This window comes from Ornithorhynchus anatinus, chromosome X2, assembly GCF_004115215.2.
Source record: "Ornithorhynchus anatinus isolate Pmale09 chromosome X2, mOrnAna1.pri.v4, whole genome shotgun sequence".
Classification (NCBI taxonomy): Eukaryota; Metazoa; Chordata; class Mammalia; order Monotremata; family Ornithorhynchidae; genus Ornithorhynchus; species Ornithorhynchus anatinus.
In genome coordinates this window covers 12,875,887-12,896,744 of record NC_041750.1, presented here as the reverse complement: position 1 = coordinate 12,896,744, position 20,858 = coordinate 12,875,887, and the positions used below count along the sequence as shown (strand labels likewise).

The 20,858-nt window shown below is 47.3% G+C and overlaps 1 protein-coding gene across 2 annotated transcripts in view; it reads left to right on the top strand.

The window, feature by feature from the left end:
* ABHD17A (abhydrolase domain containing 17A, depalmitoylase) overlaps positions 1-20,858 on the top strand; it is a 47,486-nt gene that overhangs the window by 13,389 nt on the left and 13,239 nt on the right. The window contains exons 4-5 of one of the 2 annotated variants that reach the window (XM_029052801.2): positions 88-267; positions 1,285-1,345. In XM_029052801.2, coding sequence (XP_028908634.1) covers positions 88-267; positions 1,285-1,345 — 241 coding nt within the window. Of the gene's footprint in view, positions 1-87; positions 268-1,284; positions 2,462-20,858 lie in introns of those variants that run through there. The other variant, XM_029052800.2, reaches the window with a different exon arrangement.

Sequence of the window (20,858 nt, the reverse complement as noted above, 5' to 3'; positions counted from 1 at the left end):
GGAGGAAGGTGGATGAAGCCAGGATTTGGGGCCAGTGGATGACTCAGTTGCCTCTACCCCTTCCTCACCCCTTCACCCCCACGCCAGGTATGGCATCAGCCCGGAGAACATTATCCTGTATGGACAGAGCATCGGCACTGTGCCCACTGTGGATCTGGCTTCCCGCTACGAGTGTGCTGCTGTGGTGCTGCACTCACCCCTCACCTCCGGCATGCGCGTCGCCTTCCCTGACACCAAGAAGACCTACTGTTTTGACGCCTTCCCCAAGTGAGGGTGCCTGGTGGCCAAGGAGCTGGGTGGGACAAAGACACAGACTAGAGGGGGTGGCACTTGGGCTGTGGAGGTGCAGGGGCATGGAGTGGGGATGGGGGCCTAGTATTGATGGGATCATAGGTATGGCTGGGACCCAAGATCTCTGACAGATGGTGGCTGGGTGGGGTGGGAAGGGGGTGCCCTCTTGTGTCATCTTATCCCAAGGGCCAAAGTCTTCCTTCTAGAGAAGTTTGTTGCTGGGGTGCCAGGAGCACCCTTCTGTCCAAACTAGGCCTGTAGAACTCTCTTGACCTTGACTGCAGCACTCCCCACCGTTAAGGGGGTAAAGGACTCTGGACCAAGAATCTGAATCCCAAACAGATTCTGGGAGGAAGCTAAATTTTCCTGGAGGGTGGAGGTTGTGGGCACCCTGGGTTGGGATCTTTCTGCCCCTTCCCAGCCCTAAACTTGAAATCTTAGAGAGAAACAGCACAAATGGTTAAAAGGATCGGGTTTCCAAGCCTAATTCACCTTCTCTGGCTTCCTGTGAGGTGTGGTTGGGGAATGGGAGAGGGGAATCAAAAGAATTCAGCCCAACTCAAGTCTCTCCACTGCCCAAGAGTTCCCTGAGCAATCTCAGAGTGCTCCATTTCTCAAACGAGATGCTGAGCAACTGCTTGCTGGGTGGAAAGTGGACAGAAGAGAAGATAAAGACAAAGAGAAGGAAGTGATGGGTCAGATCCAGAATACAGAGGAAATTTACCCAGGAGTTCTGATTCCCAATTGCCTCTTTAACTGCTTTGAAATCTTAAAGAGAGAAGTTCCTTGAGAAAGGAGTGATTTAGGGTGGGAGACAGAGATCAGGTGAACTAGCGGCCCAGCCTCTGGAGAAATTAAGCCATCTGCTGTCATCTGGGTACCCTAGGGTGAGGCTGGATTGGAGAGCAGGAGGCTCAGAAGGATGCGAGGTGGGAGAAACTGGGCTGCTCCCTTCCCCTACCCTGGGCTGACTCTTGTCCTCCCCTCCTTCAGCATTGAGAAGGTGGCGAAGATCACATCTCCAGTGCTCATCATCCACGGCACCGAGGACGAGGTAATCGACTTCTCCCATGGCTTGGCGTTGTATGAGCGCTGCCCTAAGGCTGTGGAGCCCCTCTGGGTGGAGGGTGCAGGCCACAATGACATTGAACTGTACAGCCAGTACCTGGAGCGCCTACGCCGGTTCATCTCCCAAGAGCTGACCAGTCAGCGCAACTGAGGGGCTTCCCCAACCTCCTGGCCCCCATCCTAAGGGATAGCCTGCCAGGGACTCACACCCCTGACTGTTGCTGGAGTTGGGACTGGACAAATAGAACAAATAGACAGGTCAGCAGCTTCTGGTTGCCACAGATACAGATGGAGCTCAAAGATTTTGGCAAGGTTGCTTAGAGGACCCAGTCGTTTGGGACTTGGGAACTCCTGGGGTCTTCCCTGTGCCTACCCCATACTCTACAAACCAAGGTTGGTCCTGGAAAGGGAAGGGGAATTCTCCCCCACCTATCCCTTCAACCCCTTTCTTTCCCTATCTGGCGGCCTCTACCACCAGGTGAGCAAATTGCCCCTCCTCCTCCCCCGCCACCCTTACTGACATACAGCAATGCCTCCTCCCTCCTTCCGCCAACTACTGCTAGTGCAGTTGGCCTGGGGTCTGGCCTATGCTCAAGACAGGCTGAGCAATCTCCCCTCAAAGACTTCCCCTGATGTCCTCCTCTACTGCAACAAGAGCAATAAAATGCCTGCCCAGAATTGGGCGGCGCATCTGGTGGCCGGGGCCTCCCTGTTGTACCTCACTGCTCCTGCCGCCCCAAGGAGCTGTTGACTTGCATGTCACCCACTCAGTAGCTTGCTCCACCTTACTGTCCCCTCCCATCCCCAGAAAAGTCAGCTCTTCCCCCAGCAGGGATTTGGGCCTGACCTCTGTCCACTTTCCCCATCTCCAGTGACTCTCCCCAAGGGGAGACTTCCCTTACCACAGGAGCCCATCCTGGTGGGACAGCAGGAAAAGAAGGCCCAGGACCACCCACTGTTTCCCCCCCATAGTCCGTCAGTCCATTAGCCTGCCCCCACCATGTACAGATATTTAGCTAGATGAAGCTATATCTCTCAAATGGTTTTGGAAGCCAAAAGAAAAAGAAAGAAAGAAATTAAAGGTTTAAAATTTTACAACTTTTCTCTTTTTTCTATTGAAACTCTTTCTTTCTAGTCTATGCCACTGCCCCTCACCCCCAGGCAACCCACTGGGGAAGACTGGGTCCTTTACACCCCTCATACTGACACCATCCCCAATCCTGAACTCTATTTCCATCATCCCGTTACAACGGCTCTCAAGCACCTAAAGTGAGGTTGATGGAGGCTACGGCTTGGTGCTCCTTAAAGGTCATACAATCTCCCAGATTTGTGGAGAAGGCCCACACCTCCCCATTGCACATACACCCTCTTCATCTCTCACTTTAGCCTCCCCTTGCAGGTGGAACTGTCCTGGCCAGAGGCTTGATGGCAAACCCAGCCCTGCTTTTCACATATCCAGGAAACACATTGGTCATTTTCAACCTGACCAGGAAGATGGGTGGGGGTCCCCGAATTTCAACCAGAGGTACAGGTACCTTGGGGTACTTTGATAAGCAAGGCTATTATGGTAACAGCAGCATGGCCTAATGGGTAGAGCACGGGCCTGGGAGTCAGAAGGACGTGGGTTCTTGTCCTGGCTCTGCCACTTTGTCAACTGTGTGACCTTGAGCAAGTTTCTTAACTTCTCTGGGCCTCAGTTACATCATCTGTAAAATGGGGATTATGACTGTGAGCCCCATGTGGGTCAGGGACTGGGTCCAACCTGATTACCTTGTATCTACCCCAGCACTTAGAATAGTGCCTGGCACATAATAGGCGCTTAACGAATACCATTAGAAAAAAAAAAGGAGCAGGTGGAGTGAAACACCTACTGGTGTAATTGTCATGCCCACCAACTCCCTGGAGCTTGTACCCCTTCCAAGAGACAGCAAGAAGTAGCCCACAGTTCTGGAAGCACAAATTTGGAAGAGCTGGCAGTGGAGCAGTTGAGAAGCAGTGTTGCCTAATGGAAAGAGCATGGGCCTGGAAGTCAGAGGACCTGTGTTCTAATCCGGGGTTCTAATCTAACCCCCACCGCTTGCCTGCTGTGTGACCTTGGGTAAGTCTCTTCACTTCTCTGAGCCTCTGTTTCCTCACCTATAAAATGGGGATTCCATATCTGTTCTCCCTCCTATTTAGACTGTGAGCCTCATGTGGGATAGGGTCTGAGTTCAACTTGTGGAAGCAGCGTGGCCTAGTGGATAGAGCATGGGTCTGGGAGTCAGAACGACTTGAATTCTAATCCTGTGGGCAAATCACCTAACTTCTCTGTGCTTCAGGTACTTCAGCTGTAAAATAGGGATTAAGACTGTGAGCCCCATGTGGGACAGGGACTGCGTCTAACCCGATTTGGTTATACCCAACCCAGTGCTTAAAACACTGCCTGGCACATAATTATTATTAGTAATAATAGTAATGATCTTGAGTACACGATAATCAGGTTGGACACAGTCCCTGTCCCATATGGGGCTCACAGTCTAAGTAGGAGGGAATAGGGTTTAATCCTCATTTTCAGGTAAGGAAACTGAGGCACAGAGAAGTTAAACTACTTGCCAAAGATCACACAGCAGGCAGTGGGCAGAGCCGGGATTAGAACCCAGGTCCTCTTATTCCCAAGTCAGTGTCCTTTCCACTAATAATAATAATAATAATGTTGGTATTTGTTAAGCACTTACTATGTGCAGAGCACTGTTCTAAGTGCTGGGGTAGATACAGGGTAATCAGGTTGTCCCACGTGAGGCTCACAGTTAATCCCCATTTTACAGATGAGGGAGCTGAGGCACAGAGAAGTTAAGTGACTTGCCCACAGTCACACAGCTGACAAGTGGCAGAGCCGGGATTCAAACCCATGAACTCTGACTCCCAAGCCCGGACTCTTTCCACTGAGCCATGCTGCTTCTCTCTACCCTTCTAGAACATCTCAGAGTTCCATTACCTCCTCCCATTCTCCTTATCTTGGTTAGGGGAGATGGAGGAGGAAAGCAGGTATAGAGAGGACCCTTAGTTCCTTTGTGGGGAATATGAATGGAAGAGGGTAAGGGAGGCAGCCGGAAGGTATGGGAGTTACAGAGACTCTACTCCATCCTAATCTTCTTAGACTTCTCAGCAGCCTTTGATACTGAGGACCACTACCCCTCTAAACCGTAACCTCACTGTGGGCAGGGAATGTGTCTGTTATATTGTTCTATATTCTGTCTACACCCACTGCCTTGGGGAGCTCATTCGCTCCTGCAACTTGGGTGGCTCCCAAATCTCACATTTCTTCCTGCCTTCAAGACATCTCTACTTGGATATCCCACTGACACCTCAAACTTCACATGTCCAAAACAGAACTCCTTATCTTCCCAAATAATCAATCGTATTTAATGAGCACTTGCTGTGTGCAGAGCACTGCACTAAGCGTTTGGGAGAATACAATATAATAGAGTTGGTAGACCTGTTCCCTGCCCACAGTGAGCTTTCATTGCATTGGGGTAGACATTAATATAAATAAATTACGGATATGTGCATTAAGTGCTGTGGGGCTTTGGGAGGGCTGAATAAGGGTGCAAATCCAAGTTCAAGGGTGACACAAGGGAATAGGAGAAGGGGAAATGAGGGCTTAGTCGGGGAGTGCCTTTGGGAGGAGATGTGCTTTTAATAAGACTTTGAAGGGGAGAGATTGATTTATCTCACCTTGGCTTCATGGACTCCGGCTTCTCCTGGTACTCCTCTTTTCTTTCTGGCCGTTCATTCTCAGTCTCCTTTGCGGGCTCCTCTTCCCGCTCCCATCCACTAACTGTAGGGGTTCCTCAAGGATCAGTTCTTGGCCTTCTTCTGTTCTCCATTTACACTCACTCCCTTGAACTCATTCGCTTTCGCTCCCACGGCTTCAACTATCATCTCTACACAAATGACACCCAAATCTACATCTCCCCTGTTCTCTCCCCCTCCCTCCAGGCTCCTATCTCTTCCTGCCTCCAGGACATCTCCACCTGGATGTCTGCCCTCCACCTAAAACTCAACATGTCTAAAACTCAGCTCCTTATCTTCCCTCCCAAACCCTGTCCTCTCCCTGACTTCCCTGTCACTGTGGATGGCACTACCATCCTTCCTGTCTCACAGGCCCGCAACCTTGGTGTCATCCTTGACTCAGCTCTCTCATTCACCCCACACATCCAATCTGTCACCAACCCCTGCCGGTCTCACCTTCACAATATCGCCAAGATCCTCCCTTTCCTCTCCATCCAAACTGCTATCGTGCTGGTACAAGCTCTCATAATATCCCGACTGGATGATTGTGTCAGCCTCCTTTCTGATCTCCCTTCCTCCCGTCTCTCCCCACTCCAGTCTATTCTTCATTCCGCTGCCTGGATCATCTTCCTACAGAAACACTCTGGGCATGTCACTCCCCTCCTCAAAAACCTCCAGTGGTGGCCTATCAACCTCCGTACGAAACAAAAACTCCTCACTCTTGGCTTCAAAGCTCTCCATCACCTTGCCCCCTACCTCACCTCCCTTCTCTCTTTCTACTGCCCACCCCATATACTCCGCTCCTCTGCCACTCACCTCCTCACAGTCCCCTGTTCACACCTGTCCCGCCATTGACCCCTGGCCCACATCCTACTGCTGTCCTGGAATGCCCTCCCTCCTCACATCCACCAACCTAACTCTCTTGCCCTCTTCAAAGCCCTACTGAGAGCTCTCCTCCAGGAGGCCTTCCCAGTCTGAGCCCCCCCTTTCCCTCTGCTCCTCCTCCCCTCCCACCCTCTGCTCTTCCCCCTTCCCCTCCCCTCAGCACTGTGCTCATTTGTATATATTATTTATTACCCTATTTATTTTGTTAATGAGGTGTATATCTCCTTGATTCTATTTATCTTGATGATGTTGTCTTGTTTTGTTTTGTTCTGTTTTGCTTTGCTCTCTGTCTCCCCTGTTTAGATTGTGAGCCCGTTACTGGGTAGGGATTGTCTCTATCTGTTGCCGAATTGTACATTCCAAGTGCTTAGTACAGTGCTCTGCACATAGTAAGCACTGAATAAATACTATTGAATGAATGAATTGTCTGTTGGATACGAAGAAGGAGGAAGTTCCAGGCCAGAGGCAGGATGTGGGCGAGATAGACAAGATCGAGGAACATTGAGTAGGTTGGTGTTAGAGGAGCAAAGTGTGTGGGCTGGATTGTAGTAAGAAATCAAGGAGATAAGGTTGGGGTGGGGGGGCAAGGTGATTGAGTACTTTAAAGCCTTTGGTAAGGAGTTTCTGTTTCATGTGGAGGTAGATGGGCAACTACTGGTGATTCCAACACAAACCCTGTCCTCCCACTGTGTTTCCCATCACTATAGACATCACAACTACCCCTGTCTCATAAGCCCATAAAATTGGCACTATCCTTGACTCATCGCTCTCATTCAACACACATTCAGTCTGTCATCAGATCCTATTGGTTCTACCTTCGCAAAATCTCTAGAATCCACCCTTTCTTCTCCATCCAAAAGGCTACTATGTTTTAATCCAACCACTTATCCTGTGCCTTAACTACTGCATCAGACTCCTCACTGACCTTGCCCTCTCCCCACTCCAGTCCATACTTTATTCTGCTGCTCAGATCATTTTTATGAAAAACCGATCAGTCCATGTCTCGCCATTCCTCAAGAACCTCCAATGGTTGCCCATCTACCTCTAAAGCAAATTTTAAAGAGTTTCTGTTTGATGCAAAGTGTTGAATCACCTCTTCTCCTATCTTAACTCACTGATTTCTTACTACAACCCAGCCTGCACGTTTCACTTCTCTAATGCCAATTTACTCACTTTACCTCAATTCCAACTGTCTCACCTCCAACTCCTTGCCCATGTCCTGCCTCTGGCCTGAAACTCTCTCCCCCTTCATATATGACAAACCACCACTCTCCCCACCTCCAAAGCTTTATTAAGGTCACATCTCCTCCAAGAGGCCTTCCCTAATTCAGCCCTCATTTTTTTTTAAACGGTATCTATTAAGTGCTTATTATGTGCCAGGCACTGTACTAAGTGCTGGAGTAGAAACAAGGTAATCAAGTTGGACACAGTCCCTGTACCACACAGGGCTCACAGCTTTAATCCTCATTTTACAGATAAGGTAATTGAGGCACAGAGTCGTTAAGTGACTTGCCCAAGGTCAGAGAGCAGACAAGTGTTGGAGCTAGGATTAGAAATCAGGCCCTCCACTAGGCCATGCTGTTTTTCATTTTCCCTAGTCTCTCTCCCTTCTGTGTCACCTATGCATTTGGATCCGAACCCTTTGATCACTTGATATTCACCCCACCCTCAACCTCATAGCACAAGTCCATATCTGGAATTAATTTTAATGTCGGTCTCCCCCTCTAGCTGTAAGCTCATTGAGGGCAGGGAACGTGTCTTCCAACTCTGTTGTATTGTACTCTCCCAAGCACTTAGTTCAGTGTTCTGCACACAGTAAACACTCCATAAATACTATTGATTGATTGATTGATCTACCTTTCCAGTCCCTACCTTTCGCCTCTACAATCCCGTTTCCTCCTGCCCTCAGGACATCGCTTCTTGGATGGTCCTGCCAATACCTCAAACTCAACATGTCTAAAACTGAACTCATAATAATAATAATAATAATTGTGTTTTTTAAGCACTTACTATGTATCGAACACTGTGCTAAGCACTGGAGTAGATACAAGATAATCAGGTCCCCCCATGGGGCTCACAGTGTAAGTAGGAGGGAAAACAGGTATTGAATCCCCATTTTGCAGATGAGGGAACTGAGGCACAGAGAAGTTAAGTGTCTTGCCCAAAGTCACTCAGCAGACAAGTGGTAGATTTGGGATTTGAACTCAGGTCCTTTGACTTCCAAGCCCATGATCTTTCCACTAGACCACACTGCTTCCCTATCTCCTCATCTTCCCACCCAAACACTCTCCTCCCACTGAGTTTTCCCTCATTGTTGACAGCACCATCCTCTCTGTATCACAAGCCCATAACCTTAACCTTGACGTATAATCGCTTCTTCAACCCGCATATTCAGTACGTCACCAAATCCTGTCAGTTCTATCTTTAAACATCTCTAGAATCTTCCCCTTCCTCTACAGTCAAACTGCTACCTCCCTGGTCCAAGCACTTGTCAAATCCTGTCCCAACTATTGCCTTTTCCTTCTTCAATCCATATTGTATCCTTTTTCTAAAAAATCATTCTGCATATATCTCCCAACTCCTCAAAAACTCCAGTGGTTGTCCTTCCATCTCTGCATCGAACAGAAACTTCTTATCATAGGCTTTAAAGCACCCAATCACCTCTCCCACCCAGCCTGCATACTTCACTCCTCTAATGTCAACCTACTTACTGGGCTTTGCTCTTGTCTCTCGCTGTTGACCCTTTGCTGATTCCATCCCTCTTGCCTGTAACTCTCTCCCCCTCTTCATATTGTCAGCTGTATGACTGTGGGCAAGTCACTAAACTTCTCTGTGCCTCAGTTACCTCATCTGTAAAAAAATGGGGATTAAGACTCTGAGCCTCACGTGGGACAACCTGATTACCCTGTATCTACCCAAGTGCTTAGAACAGTGCTCTGCACATAGTAAGCGCTTAACAAATACCAACATTATTATTATTATTATTATCTGACAGTCCACCACTTTCCCCATCTTCAAAGCCCTATACTTTAGAGAAGCAGCGTGGCTCAGTGGGAAGAGCACGGGCTTTGGAGTCAGAGGTCATGAGTTTGAATCCCTGCTCCGCCACTTGTCAGCTGTGTGACTGTGGGCAAGTCACTTAACTTCTCTGTGCCTCAGTTACCTCATCTGTAAAATGGGGATTAAGACTGTGAGCCCCACGTGGGACAACCTGATTCCCTTGTGTCTACCCCAGTGCTTAGAACAGTGCTCGGCACATAGTAAGCGCTTAATAAATACCAACATTATTATTAAATCATATCTCCTCCAGGAAGCCTTCTCCGATTAATCTCTCATCTCTTCACCCCATTTTCTCTTCCTGCTGTGTCACTGCTACCCTTGAGTCTGTACCTCCTAAGCACTTAGGTACTCACTCTACTCCCACAGCACTTATATACAGATCCTTATACTCTGCTGCTTCCTCTACCTATAATTTATTTTAATGTCTGTCTTCCAGCTAGATAGTAAGCTCTTTGAGGCAGGGATTTTGCCCACTTACTCTTTTGTATTCTCCCAAGTGCTTTGCACACAGAAAGTCCTCAATAAATACCATTGATTGATTGATTGATTGGATTGATTTGAGGGAGGGGGGAGAGGGAATTGGACTGAAGCATGGATTAATGGGGGGAGGGGAGAAGAAAAGAGAGGGAGGGAAGAGTGAGGGGTTGGATGAAAAGTGAAGGTGAAGAGGAAGGAGAGACAGAAAGGAAACCCTCTCCAATCCTTTGTTCTGTCTTCTTCTGGTCCTTCAGGATCTGTGAAATCCAGACCTGGCTAAAGCTGCCCCTGCCCCTGTTTTTGTTTGTTTGCTTGTTTGTTTTATGGTATTTGTTAAGGGCTTCCTCTATGCCAGATACTGTACTAAGCACTGATTACAAACTAATCAGGTTGGGGACAGTCCATGTGCCACATGAGATTCAGTCTTGAACCCATTTTACAGATGAGGTAATGGATTCATGGAAAAATTAAATGATTTTCCTGCCTCCTTCCAGCCCTCAGTTCCCGAAAGGTCTTGCTGGCAACTGATACATCTCATCTCCTCTAGACTGTAAGCTCCTTGTGGGCAGCAAATGTGTCTACCAACTTTGTTATACAGTACTATCCCAAACTGCTTAGTACAGTGCTCTGCACACAGTAAGCACTCAGTAAATATGATTGATTGATTGATCTCACCTCCAATCTCCAGAGAGGAAGCATTAATGGCCCAAAGGGCTCTGGAGACTTCATATATATCAGCTCGCTCTGACCACACCACCCCTTCTTGCTTCCTGCAGGTTCCTCTTCTCCTTTCCTGCTTCTCCTGTAGTTCCACACTGTGGGGCTCCTTTGTTCTTGCTTCCTTCTCTTTCTCTCCAATCAGTCGATCAATTGGTGGTCTTTTTTGAGTTTCTCTTCTGTGCAGAGCACTGTATTAAACAGTTGGGAGAGCAAAATTGAGTAGGGAAAGTGGTCCCCTGACCTTAAAGTGTTTACCATCTAAACAGGGGAGATTTACAGACACAAGCCATTCACTAATAGTTGGAGAGGGTAATAGCAGGAGTAGTTAATTAGATAAATAAGTGTAACTTTAATGTAAGTTGAAACTATCCATAAATGCTAAAGTAGGTGAATAAACTTAAGGGCTAAGGGCAAGTTGGATAGACCCACCTCCAAGGCCCAAGCTGTGCTCTCTTCCCTGCCCAGACATTTGAATTCCATGACCTACTCTGGGGAGCTTCTCGAGGCAAAGAGGTTCAGAGTCTGTAAAAGAGAGCTCTGAAACAGTTATTCTTATGGTATTAGTTAAGTCCTATATCTGTGTCAAACACTGTTCTAAGCACCAGGGTAAATACAACTTAATCAGTTCAGACAGGTTTTGGGGAAGAACATGGTGGGAAGGAATTTCCAGTGGACATTTTTCAATTCACCTGTCCCGAACACTACTTCCCAAGTCAAGGCAGAGAACTCCAATGAATTGAACTCTCAATCCCTTCCTCTAACCTCTCCACTCTGGAATCTCACTTGCCCCAGTCCCCCATTCCCTCCCTGTCCCATTTAGCAGTCATTTCCCTCCTGCTCCAGACTGTCCTGTGCTGCTCCAACCGCTACCATCTCTTTTTTCTCTTCCCCTCTCCCTCCTTATTCTGGTCCTAATTCCTCAAAACAACTCAAAGAGCCCATTTGCTGTAAGTTCTCTCCAAATTCACTGGGTCTTCTCAGAATGAGGAATTTCAGAGTTAAAGGTGCTCAGACATGTTCTCCTGCTCCCTCTCCATTTTATCTGTCCTGGTTTGACACTTCTCCTTCTTCCTTCTGTGTGGGGCAGCACTGACTACTCCCAAAGATTTCATCTCTCCCAGCAGTCAACCTCAGCTCCCTCTTATCATTTCATTAGATTGAACTTCTCTGTCCCTGTCCCCCCACTTCTCTAACCCATGATCCCTCTCCCCTGCTCTCTAACCCCATTCCACAGTCTACATCATCCTCTCTCCTCTCTGTCCCTTGCTCTCAGCCACCTCCTTCGACTCCCCAACCCCATCCTTCTACTTTTCTCAGCTCTGGTGACCACCAACCTTCCAATATACCCTGCAGGGCATCTCCTCCCCACCCTATCAGAGATTAGAATGGGTGTTCAAGCCCTGAGAGGGAAGGAGATGCTCTCCAATCCAGTTCTCTCCTTGACACTCTACAGTCTGACTTCCATCCCCTTTGCTCCACAGAAACCGCCTCTCAAAGGTCACCAGTGATCTCCTCACCAAATCCAACAGTCTCTACTCCATCCTAATCCTCCTCAACCTCTCAGCTGCCTTTGACATTGTCGACCACTCCCTTCTCCTGGAAACATTATCCAACCTCGGCTTCTCTAACACTCTCCTCTTCTGGTTCTCCTCGTATCTCTCTGGCTGTTCATTCTCAGTCTCTCCTCTGCCTCCCATCCCCTAACTGGGTGTCCCTCAAGGTTCAGTTCTGGGTCCCCTTCTTTTCTCCATCTATACCCACTCCCTTGGAAAACTCATTCGCTCACATGGCTTCAACTATCACCTCTATGCCAAATCTACATCTCCAGCCCTGATCTTTCTCCCTTTCTGTAGTCTCACATTTCCTCCCACCTTCAAGACATCTCTACTTGGATGTCCTCCCGTCACCTCAAACTTAATATGGCTAAAACTGAACTTCTTATCTTCCCACCCAAACCCTGTCCTTCCACTCACCTTCCCAACACTGTTAATGGCATCACCATCCTTCCTGTCTCACAAACCCATAATCTTGGCATTATCCTTGACTCCTCTCTCTCGTTCCACCCACATATTCAAGCCATCACTAAATCCTATCAGTTCTACCTTCACAACATCACCAAAATCCACCCCTTCCTCTCCATCCAAACTGCTACCACATTAATGCAAGCACATATCCTATCCCACCTTGGTTACTGTATCTGCCTCCTTGCTGACCTCCCTGCCTCCTGTCTTTCCCCACTCCAGTCCATATTCCATTCTGCTGCCCGAATCATTTTCCTTCAAAAATGTTCATGTGTCCCCACTCCTCAAGAAACTCCATTGGTTGCCCATCCACCACCGCATCAAACAAAAACCCACCACTGCATCAAACAAAAACTCCTCACCATTGGATTTAAAGCACTTAATCACCTTGCCCCCTCCTACCTCACCTCACTACTCTCCTACTACAACCCAGCCTGGACACTTCATTCCTCTAATGCTAACCTTCTCACTGTACCTTGGTCTCATCTATCTCACTGCCGACCATGCACCCACATCCTACCTCTGTCCTGGAACGCCCTCCCTCTTCATATCAGATAATTGCTCTCCCCCACTTCAAAGCCTTATTGAAGGCACATCTCCTCCAGGAAGCCTTCCCTGACTGAGCCCTCCTCTCCTCTTCTCCCACTCCCTTCTGCGCTGCTCATACTTGCTCCTTCATTCATCCTCTCTCCCTTCCCCACAGCACATATGTATATATCAGTAATTTATTTATTTATATTAATGTCTGTCTGTCCCTCTAACCTGAGAGTTCATTGTGGGCAGAGAATGTGTCTTATGTTATACTGTACTCTCCCAAGGGCTTAGTAGAGTGCTATGCACACCGTAAGTGCTCAATAAATACTACTGAATGAATGAATGAGAGGGACCCTTCCCTTAGCCAGGCAATGAAGGGTCCTGGCATCAGAACTCTTTTAAGGTTTGGTTCTGTTGTCTGGCTGAGTATCCACAGAGACTGTTCTGCTCCTTCAGGTCCCCAGCCAATGACTTATAAAATGAAGGTTTGCACTGCATGGATGAAAGGTGATGATGTGACCTAGGAAGGTATAGGGAGGAGAAGGGAGAAGAGAAAGAGGAGGAGGCGGAGGAAGAAGAGGAGAAGGAGGAAGAGGAGGAGGTGGAGAAAGAGGAGGGAAAAAAACCCATTTGCTATTGTTGAATGTTAAACACGATCTCCAGGGACTTGCAATTTAAGAATAAAGGTGGAGCAAGGGACATTGGAGAGACACATAAGGAGAGATGAAACAATAAAAGCACCAAAAAACATGGCAAGGAAAAATATACATAAAGTAAAAACAAGCAGAACAAAAGCAGTAGGCTACTGTGGCTAGAGGAGTGGAGGTATGGGGTCTTCAAGGCTCAGATTCCAGTAGTCACACCTGCAGCCAAAGTACCCACCACAGCTACAGCAGCTGCCACAGCTTAACTAATGCTCCAAACTCTGTGGTGACCTTATGCTGTTTCTGCTTCTGTCCTTCCCACCATAGTGGTACATGGCAGAATGGGATCCCAGGTCCAGGATGATGCACAGGGGCCTGATGGCAAGGCAGCTCAACTGTCTAGTGGGTGGGAGACTGGGGGTGCTGCCCCTTCCGCTGCTTTTGCCCCCTAATCCCCAAGCAGGAGAGGGTTTGCTCAGAGCCAGAGAATGTTCATTACCTTGGGGCCACCTCCCCAGGGAAGATCAATGATCCAGTTGTTCCCTAGATCGACCAATGAGTAGTATTTATTGAGCTCTTACTCTGTGCAGAGCACTGTACTAAAGTGCTCAGGAGAGTGCAATACAGTTGATAGACATGATCCAAGCCCTCAAAGAGCTTACGGTCTAAAAGATCAGTTTCAGTCTAACAGTCTTGGCTGTTCCCAGGGTGGGGCAAAGTAGCTGCTCTCTGTCCTTTCCTCCAATTCCCAGGAGAAAGGCCCAGGCTGAATTTCACTGGACATGTTGTCTACATAAGGGATTGAATTTAGAATTGGGGTTATTTCCATTCTAATGTGATGCTGCCAAGGAATCAACGATGGTATCTAAACTTGGCTACCACTCACAACCACAAATGAGGCCAGGCCTTCTCTTCAGGGAGAATCCAAGATGGCAGGGAAGTCTTCTTAGCCCTTGTCCCCCACAATAATTTGGTGGTAGTTGGTTGGGAGGGTAAACACAGAAGGCAATGTACCATCCTGAGCTAGCGTGCAAGTCTCTAGCCCAGACAGGGAGGATCAATCAATCAATTAATGGTATTTAGCGAGTGCCTTCTGGGTGCACTGCACTGTTACTAAGTTCTTGGGAAAGTACAACTAAGAGGCATGGTCCCTGACTTCAAGGAGTTTAAAATCTAAAAGAGAAGATAGATAATAATAATAATTAATAACAATTATGGTATTTGTTAAGTACTTACTATGTGCCAAGCACTGTTCTAAGTGATGGGGTAGATACAAGGTAATCAGCTTGTCCCACATGGGGCTCACAGTCTTCATCCCCATTTGACAGATGAGGTAACTGAGGCCCAGAGAAGTTAAGTGGCTTGCCCAAGGTTACACAGCAGACAAGCAGCGGAGCCAGGATTAGAACCCATGTCCTCTGACTCCCAAACCTGTGCTCTTTCCACTAAGCCACGCTGCTTCTCTGCTGCTTATCGCTGCATATCGATAGGCACAAGCCATTCACAAATAGTTGGAGAAAGCAATAATATAGAAGAATAAAGAGCTAAAAAAGTGTTCTATTATAAATTGAAATTATGCATAACTGTTAAAGTGAATAAACATATGTGATTAGACACCACCTAAGAAGGTAGGACTTCCCTGGAGGACGTGGGATTTTAGGAAAGCTTTGAAGATGGGACAAGCTATGATCTGGCAGATTTAAAGGAGGATGGAAGTTCCAGGCAAGAGGAAGGGTTGGAAGGAAGACAGTTTTAAAAGGTGGCATAAGAAGATTAGTTTGAAGGTCTTTGGGGAAGGGGAAGACGAAGGAAGGGGCTCAGCCTTCAAGCAATCAATTAATCAGTGATATTTATTTATTCATTCAATAGTATTTATTGAGTGCTTACTATGTGCAGAGCACTTACTAAGTGCTTGGAATATACAATTCGGCAATAGAGACAATCCCTGCCCAATAACGGACTCACAGTCTAAATGGAGTACTTGCCCTGTGCAAAGCACTGTACTAAGTGCTTAGGAGAGTATTATACTTTGTAGACATGATTCCTGCCCTCAAGCAATTTACAGTCTACTGGAGGAGACAGACACTCAAATAAATTACATGTAAGGGAAGCAATAAATTAGAAAGATATCTACACAAGTGCCCGGGGGTTGGGGAGGGGGTAAGTACTCGAGTGCTTGGGTGACGGGAAGTGCTGAAGTGGCAGGACAGGGGAAGTTGGTTGGGGAGAAGAGAGAGGGATCAAGGAAGGCCTCCTGAAGAAGATATAATTTCAGATGGGTCTTGAAGATCCAGTAGTTTGCTGGATGTGAAGGGGAAAGGCTACAACCATGATTCCCCTCTCGTTCAACCACCATAAACAGTCCATTACCAAACTCTGTCAGTTTTTCCTTCACAACATCTCTAGGATCTGCCCTTTTCTCTCCATCCAAACTGCTACCATGCTAGTCCACACACTTCTCATATCCTGATTTGACTACTGCTCCAGCCTCCTTGCTGACCTCCCTGCCTCCAATCTCTCCCCTCTCCAGTCCATACTTCACTCAGCTGACTCGAACATTCCGCACACCTCTCCCCTCACCTCAAAAATCTTTACGGGCTGTCCATTTCTCTCTGCATGCCAAAAACTCCCAACTACTGACTTTAAGGTACTCAGTCAGCTCTCCTACTTACCCACTCTTTTCTCCCACTTCACCGCAGCTCACATTCTTTGTTTCTCTCAAGCGCACCCACCTACATCATGCCTTGTTCTCATCCCTCCCACCAACAACCTCTTGCTCATGCCCTCTCTTCCATCTGGAACTCCTTAATGATAATAATGATTGTAGTATTTGGTCAACACTTACTATGTGCCAAGTGCTGGGATAGATTCAAGATAATCAGGTCAGAGAGAGTTTCTGTCCCACATGGGGCTTACAGTTTGAGGAGACAGAACAAGTACTGACCCTCTGTTTTACAGATGGGGAAACTGAGGCACAGAGCAGTTAAGTGACATAGAAGGACAGTGGCAGAGCCAGGATTAGAACACAGATCTTCTGACTCCCAGGGCTGTGTTCTTTCCATGAGGTCACACTGCTTCTCTGTCATCCACATAGAGGTGGTTGTGGAAGCTGTAGGTGTAGAAGGGGCCTCCAAACTGAGCCTGGAGGGAGCCCCCGCAGCTAGGGGATTTGAGGGAGAGGAATAGCCAGCAAAAGAGACTGAGAAGAACTCAATCTAAGAAGAGACTGGACAAATCACTTAACTTCTTGGTGCCCAAGTTACCTCTTCTGTAAAATAGGGATTAGGACTGTGAGTCCTATGTGGGACATAAACTGTGTCCAACCCGATTATCTTGTATCTACCCCAGCGCTTAGTAGAGGGCCTGGCACATACCATTTTTTAAAAATACCATTTTTTATAAAAAGAGGAGCTACCAGAGAGTTAGGAGGAGAGCCAGGAAAGCACAGTATCAGGGAAACCATGATTTGACATGCTTCCGGAAGAAAGGGTGGTACAAGACTTTAAGCTCATTGTGGGCAGGGAATGTGTCTGTTTGTTGTTATATTGTACTCTCCCAAAAGCTCAGTATAGTGCTCTGCACATAGTAAGAGTTCAATAAATACGAGTGAATGAATATAGTGTCTAAGGCAGCCAAGAGGTCAAGAAGGATTAGGACAGAGTAGAATCCATTAGATTTGGTGAGGACATCATTGGTGACCATGGATAATCCACTCCTGAGGGAATCAAGAGAGCAGTTTCAGCAGAGAGCAGAAGACAAGTTATAGCGAATCCAAGGAGTTAGAGGAGAATAGGTGGAGGCAGAGGGTATAAACAGGAGTTTGTTGGAGGAGTTTGGGCCAGAATGATAGGAGGGAGATGGGACAATAGATGGTGCAGTGGGGTCAAGGGTTTTTTGTTTTGTTTTGGGTTTTTTTAAGGTTAGGGAACAAATGAGCTTATTTGAAGGCAAAGGGGAAAGAACCATCAGAGAGTGAGCAGTTAAAGATGGCAGTCAGAGAAGGAAGAAATGTATGTGCAAGTGATTTTATAAGGTGAGAACAGATGGGGTCTGAGGCACAGGAGGAGGGAGTAGATTTTGAAAGCAAGTGGGAGATCTCCTGAAAATGGCCAGGAAGGATGAGAGAGTAGATTAGGGGATAAGAGGAAGCTAGGAAGATGATTTTGAGGAGTTTCCACCTGATTTCCATTTTATCAATATGTAGTTAGCAAGGTCAACAGGAGTAAGAGTGGAGGGAGATGGCGGTACTGCCGGAGTTTAAGGAGGGTGTTAGACTGAAATACTTAGTGGGGGGCAGTGGGAATGGGAGTCAATAAGGAAAAGTAGTGTTGCAGAATTATAGCAGGTGAGGATGAAGTCAGTCTGGTGCCTAAATTTCCACCAACAGCACTCTATTGCATGAGTACAGGAGTGGAGAAAGCAAATTATGAAGGAATACAGGGCTAGAGGTTGGTGGTATGAGATTGATGAAGGGACAGGAGGTGCAAGAGAGTCTACTCAAGGTTGGTGGAGAAAGCAGAAAGAATTGAGGGCAGGGATTTGTGCCTCAAGAGGGAGGGAGACATTGGGTAGGGAGACCAAATGAGGCATGATGGCCTGGGAGAAGGGATCAGAGTTCTCTGTGTAGGGAGAAGACAGTTGTGCAGAAAAGAGGTATGTGGGAGAGAAGGCAAGTAAGGAGGTTGTGATCTGAGAGTGGCCTTTCAGAATTGGTGTGGTGAGGTTAGAGATTATAACTTGATTACAGATTATGGGACCAAGTGTGTACCCAATTTAGTGAGTGGATGAGGTGAATTAGAGCAGAAGGTCAGAAGAGTTGAGTGAGAGGAAGCAGATGACTGGGAGGTCATCAGGAACATCCATGTGGATATTGAAGTCCCCAAGGATCAGTTTAGGATGGAGAAGGAGAGAAATCAAGTGAGAAAGGCATCACAATTGCTCAAAAAATTGGCAGCTGGGCCTGGGGAGCAGTAGATGACAACGACTAAAAATTGAAGTAGGTGGTAGAAGCATATGATATGGGCTTCAAAGGAAGAGAAAGAAAAGTATGGAGAGGGTGGGATGATGCAAAAGTGGCACTGGGTGGCAAGAAGAAGTAGGCCAATTCCTTCTCCTTTCCCAGTGAGTCCAGTGGGGATTGGAGTCAGCCAGGCCTTGGTGATGGTGAAGAGGAGCAGTGACAGAATCAGAGTCTTCCCGGGGATTGGAAAACCCAGAACCACGCTGGGAACCCAGAGGGATGGGTTCCTATCTCAGACACTCCAGCCACCCCAATCCCCTGCCCCCCTTGACTTGAGCAGTCGATCAATCATATTTTTGAGTGTTTACTGTGTGCAGAGCACTCTATTAAGCACTTGGGAAAGTACCATATAACAGACTTGGTAGACACGTACCCTGCCCACAACAAGCTTACAGTCCAGAAGGGGAGATAGACATTAATATAAATAAATAGATTAAATTACAGATATGTACATAAATGCTATGGGACTGAGGGAGGGGTGAATAAAGGGTGCAAACCCTAGTGTAAGGGTGACTCAGAAGGGAGTGGGAAAAGAGGAAATGGGGGCTTAGTCAGGGAGGCCTCTTGCAGGAGATGTGACTTAAATAAGGTGCTTTGAAGGTGGGGAGAGTAAACGTCTGTCAATATGAAGGGGGAAGGAGTTCCAGGCCAGAGGCAGGATGTGGGCGAGGGGTGGCAGTAAGATGGACAAAATCGAGGTATAGTGAGTAGTTTGGCATTAGAGGAGTGAAGTGTGTGGGCTTGGTTGTATTAGGAAATCAGGTAGATAATAATAATAATAATAATAATAATAATAATAATAATGGTATTTGTTAAGTGCTAACAATGTGCAGGGCACTGTACTAAGCGCTGGGGTGGATACAAGCAAACCGGTTTGGACACGGTCCCTGTCCCACATGGGGCTCACAGTCTCAAACCCCATTTTACAGATGAGGTAACTGAGGCCCAGAGAAGTGAAGTAACTTGTCCAGGGTCACATAGCAGACAAGTGGCGGAGCCGGGATTAGAACTCATGACCTTCTGACTCCCAGGCCCGGGCTCTATCCCTTACATCATGCTGCTTCCCAAGATAAAGTAGGAGGGGGCAAGGGATTGAGTGCTTTAAAGCCTTTGACAAGGATGGGCGACCACTGGAGATTCTTGAGGAGTGGGGAAATATGGACTGAACATTTCTGTAGAAAAATGACCTGGGCAGCAGAGTGAAGTATGGACTGAAATAGGTAGAGACAGGAGTCAGGAAGGTCAGCAAGGAGGCTGATGCAGTAATCACGCTGGGATAGGATAAATGCTTGGATTAACATGGTAGCAGTTTGGAGAGCAAAGGGTGGATTTTTGCGATGTTGTGAAGGTTGGACTGACAGGATTTGATGACAGATTGAATAGGTGGGTTGAATGAGCGAGATGAGTGGAGGATAACGCCAAGGTTATGAGACAGGTTTGTGAAACAAAGGGTGATGGTGGTGCTTCCTACAATGTTGGGAAAGTCATGGGGAGGACAGGGTTGGGGTGGGAATATGAGGATTTCTGTTTTGGACATCATACATTTGAGGTGTCCTGAAGGCAGAAGGAAATATGAGACTGCAGAGAAGGAGAGAGAGCAGGAAAGGGCGGAAAGTGGCTGCCGCCCATTCACTCCGGCGGGGTATGAGGGAAAAACAGCCACAAGCCGTCCTCAACCCGGTACCTTTATTTGCAAGCATTTCCACATTCCACTCGACCACAATTCTTCCAGGGCGCACCCCAAATCCCACCCAGTCCCCTTGTGTTGCCTGGAACTCCACCCTCCATTCAGGACCATTTCTTAGGAGTGGCCCTTATAAGGTAATGTAATTGACACATCGTTACCCAAATTTAACTGATTGATCTAACAGAGGAAGGAGATTAAATGGAGACAGGATGTCTAGCACAATATTGGAAGGAGATAGAATGGAGACAGGATGGTTAATTGCCTAGTACAATATGGGAAGGAGACAGAACAGAGACAAGATGGTAAATCGTCCAGGACACTTCCCAGCCTGAGCTTCCCCTTTTCCCTCTGCTCCCTCTGCTCCCCCTCTACCCCCCCTTCACCACCCCTCAGCTAAGCCCCCTTGCCCCCTTTCCCTCTGTTCCTCCCCCTCTCCCTTCCCCTCCCCTCAGCACTGTGCTCATTTGCTCATTTGTATATATTTTTATTACCCTATTTATTTTGTTAATGAGGTGTACATCCCCTTGATTCTATTTATTGCTATTGTTTTTGTCTGTCTCCCCCGATTAGACTGTAAGCCCATCAATGGGCAGGGATTGTCTCTATCTGTTGCCGAATTGTACATTCCAAGCACTTAATACAGTGCTCTGCACATAGTAAGCACTCAATAAATACTATTG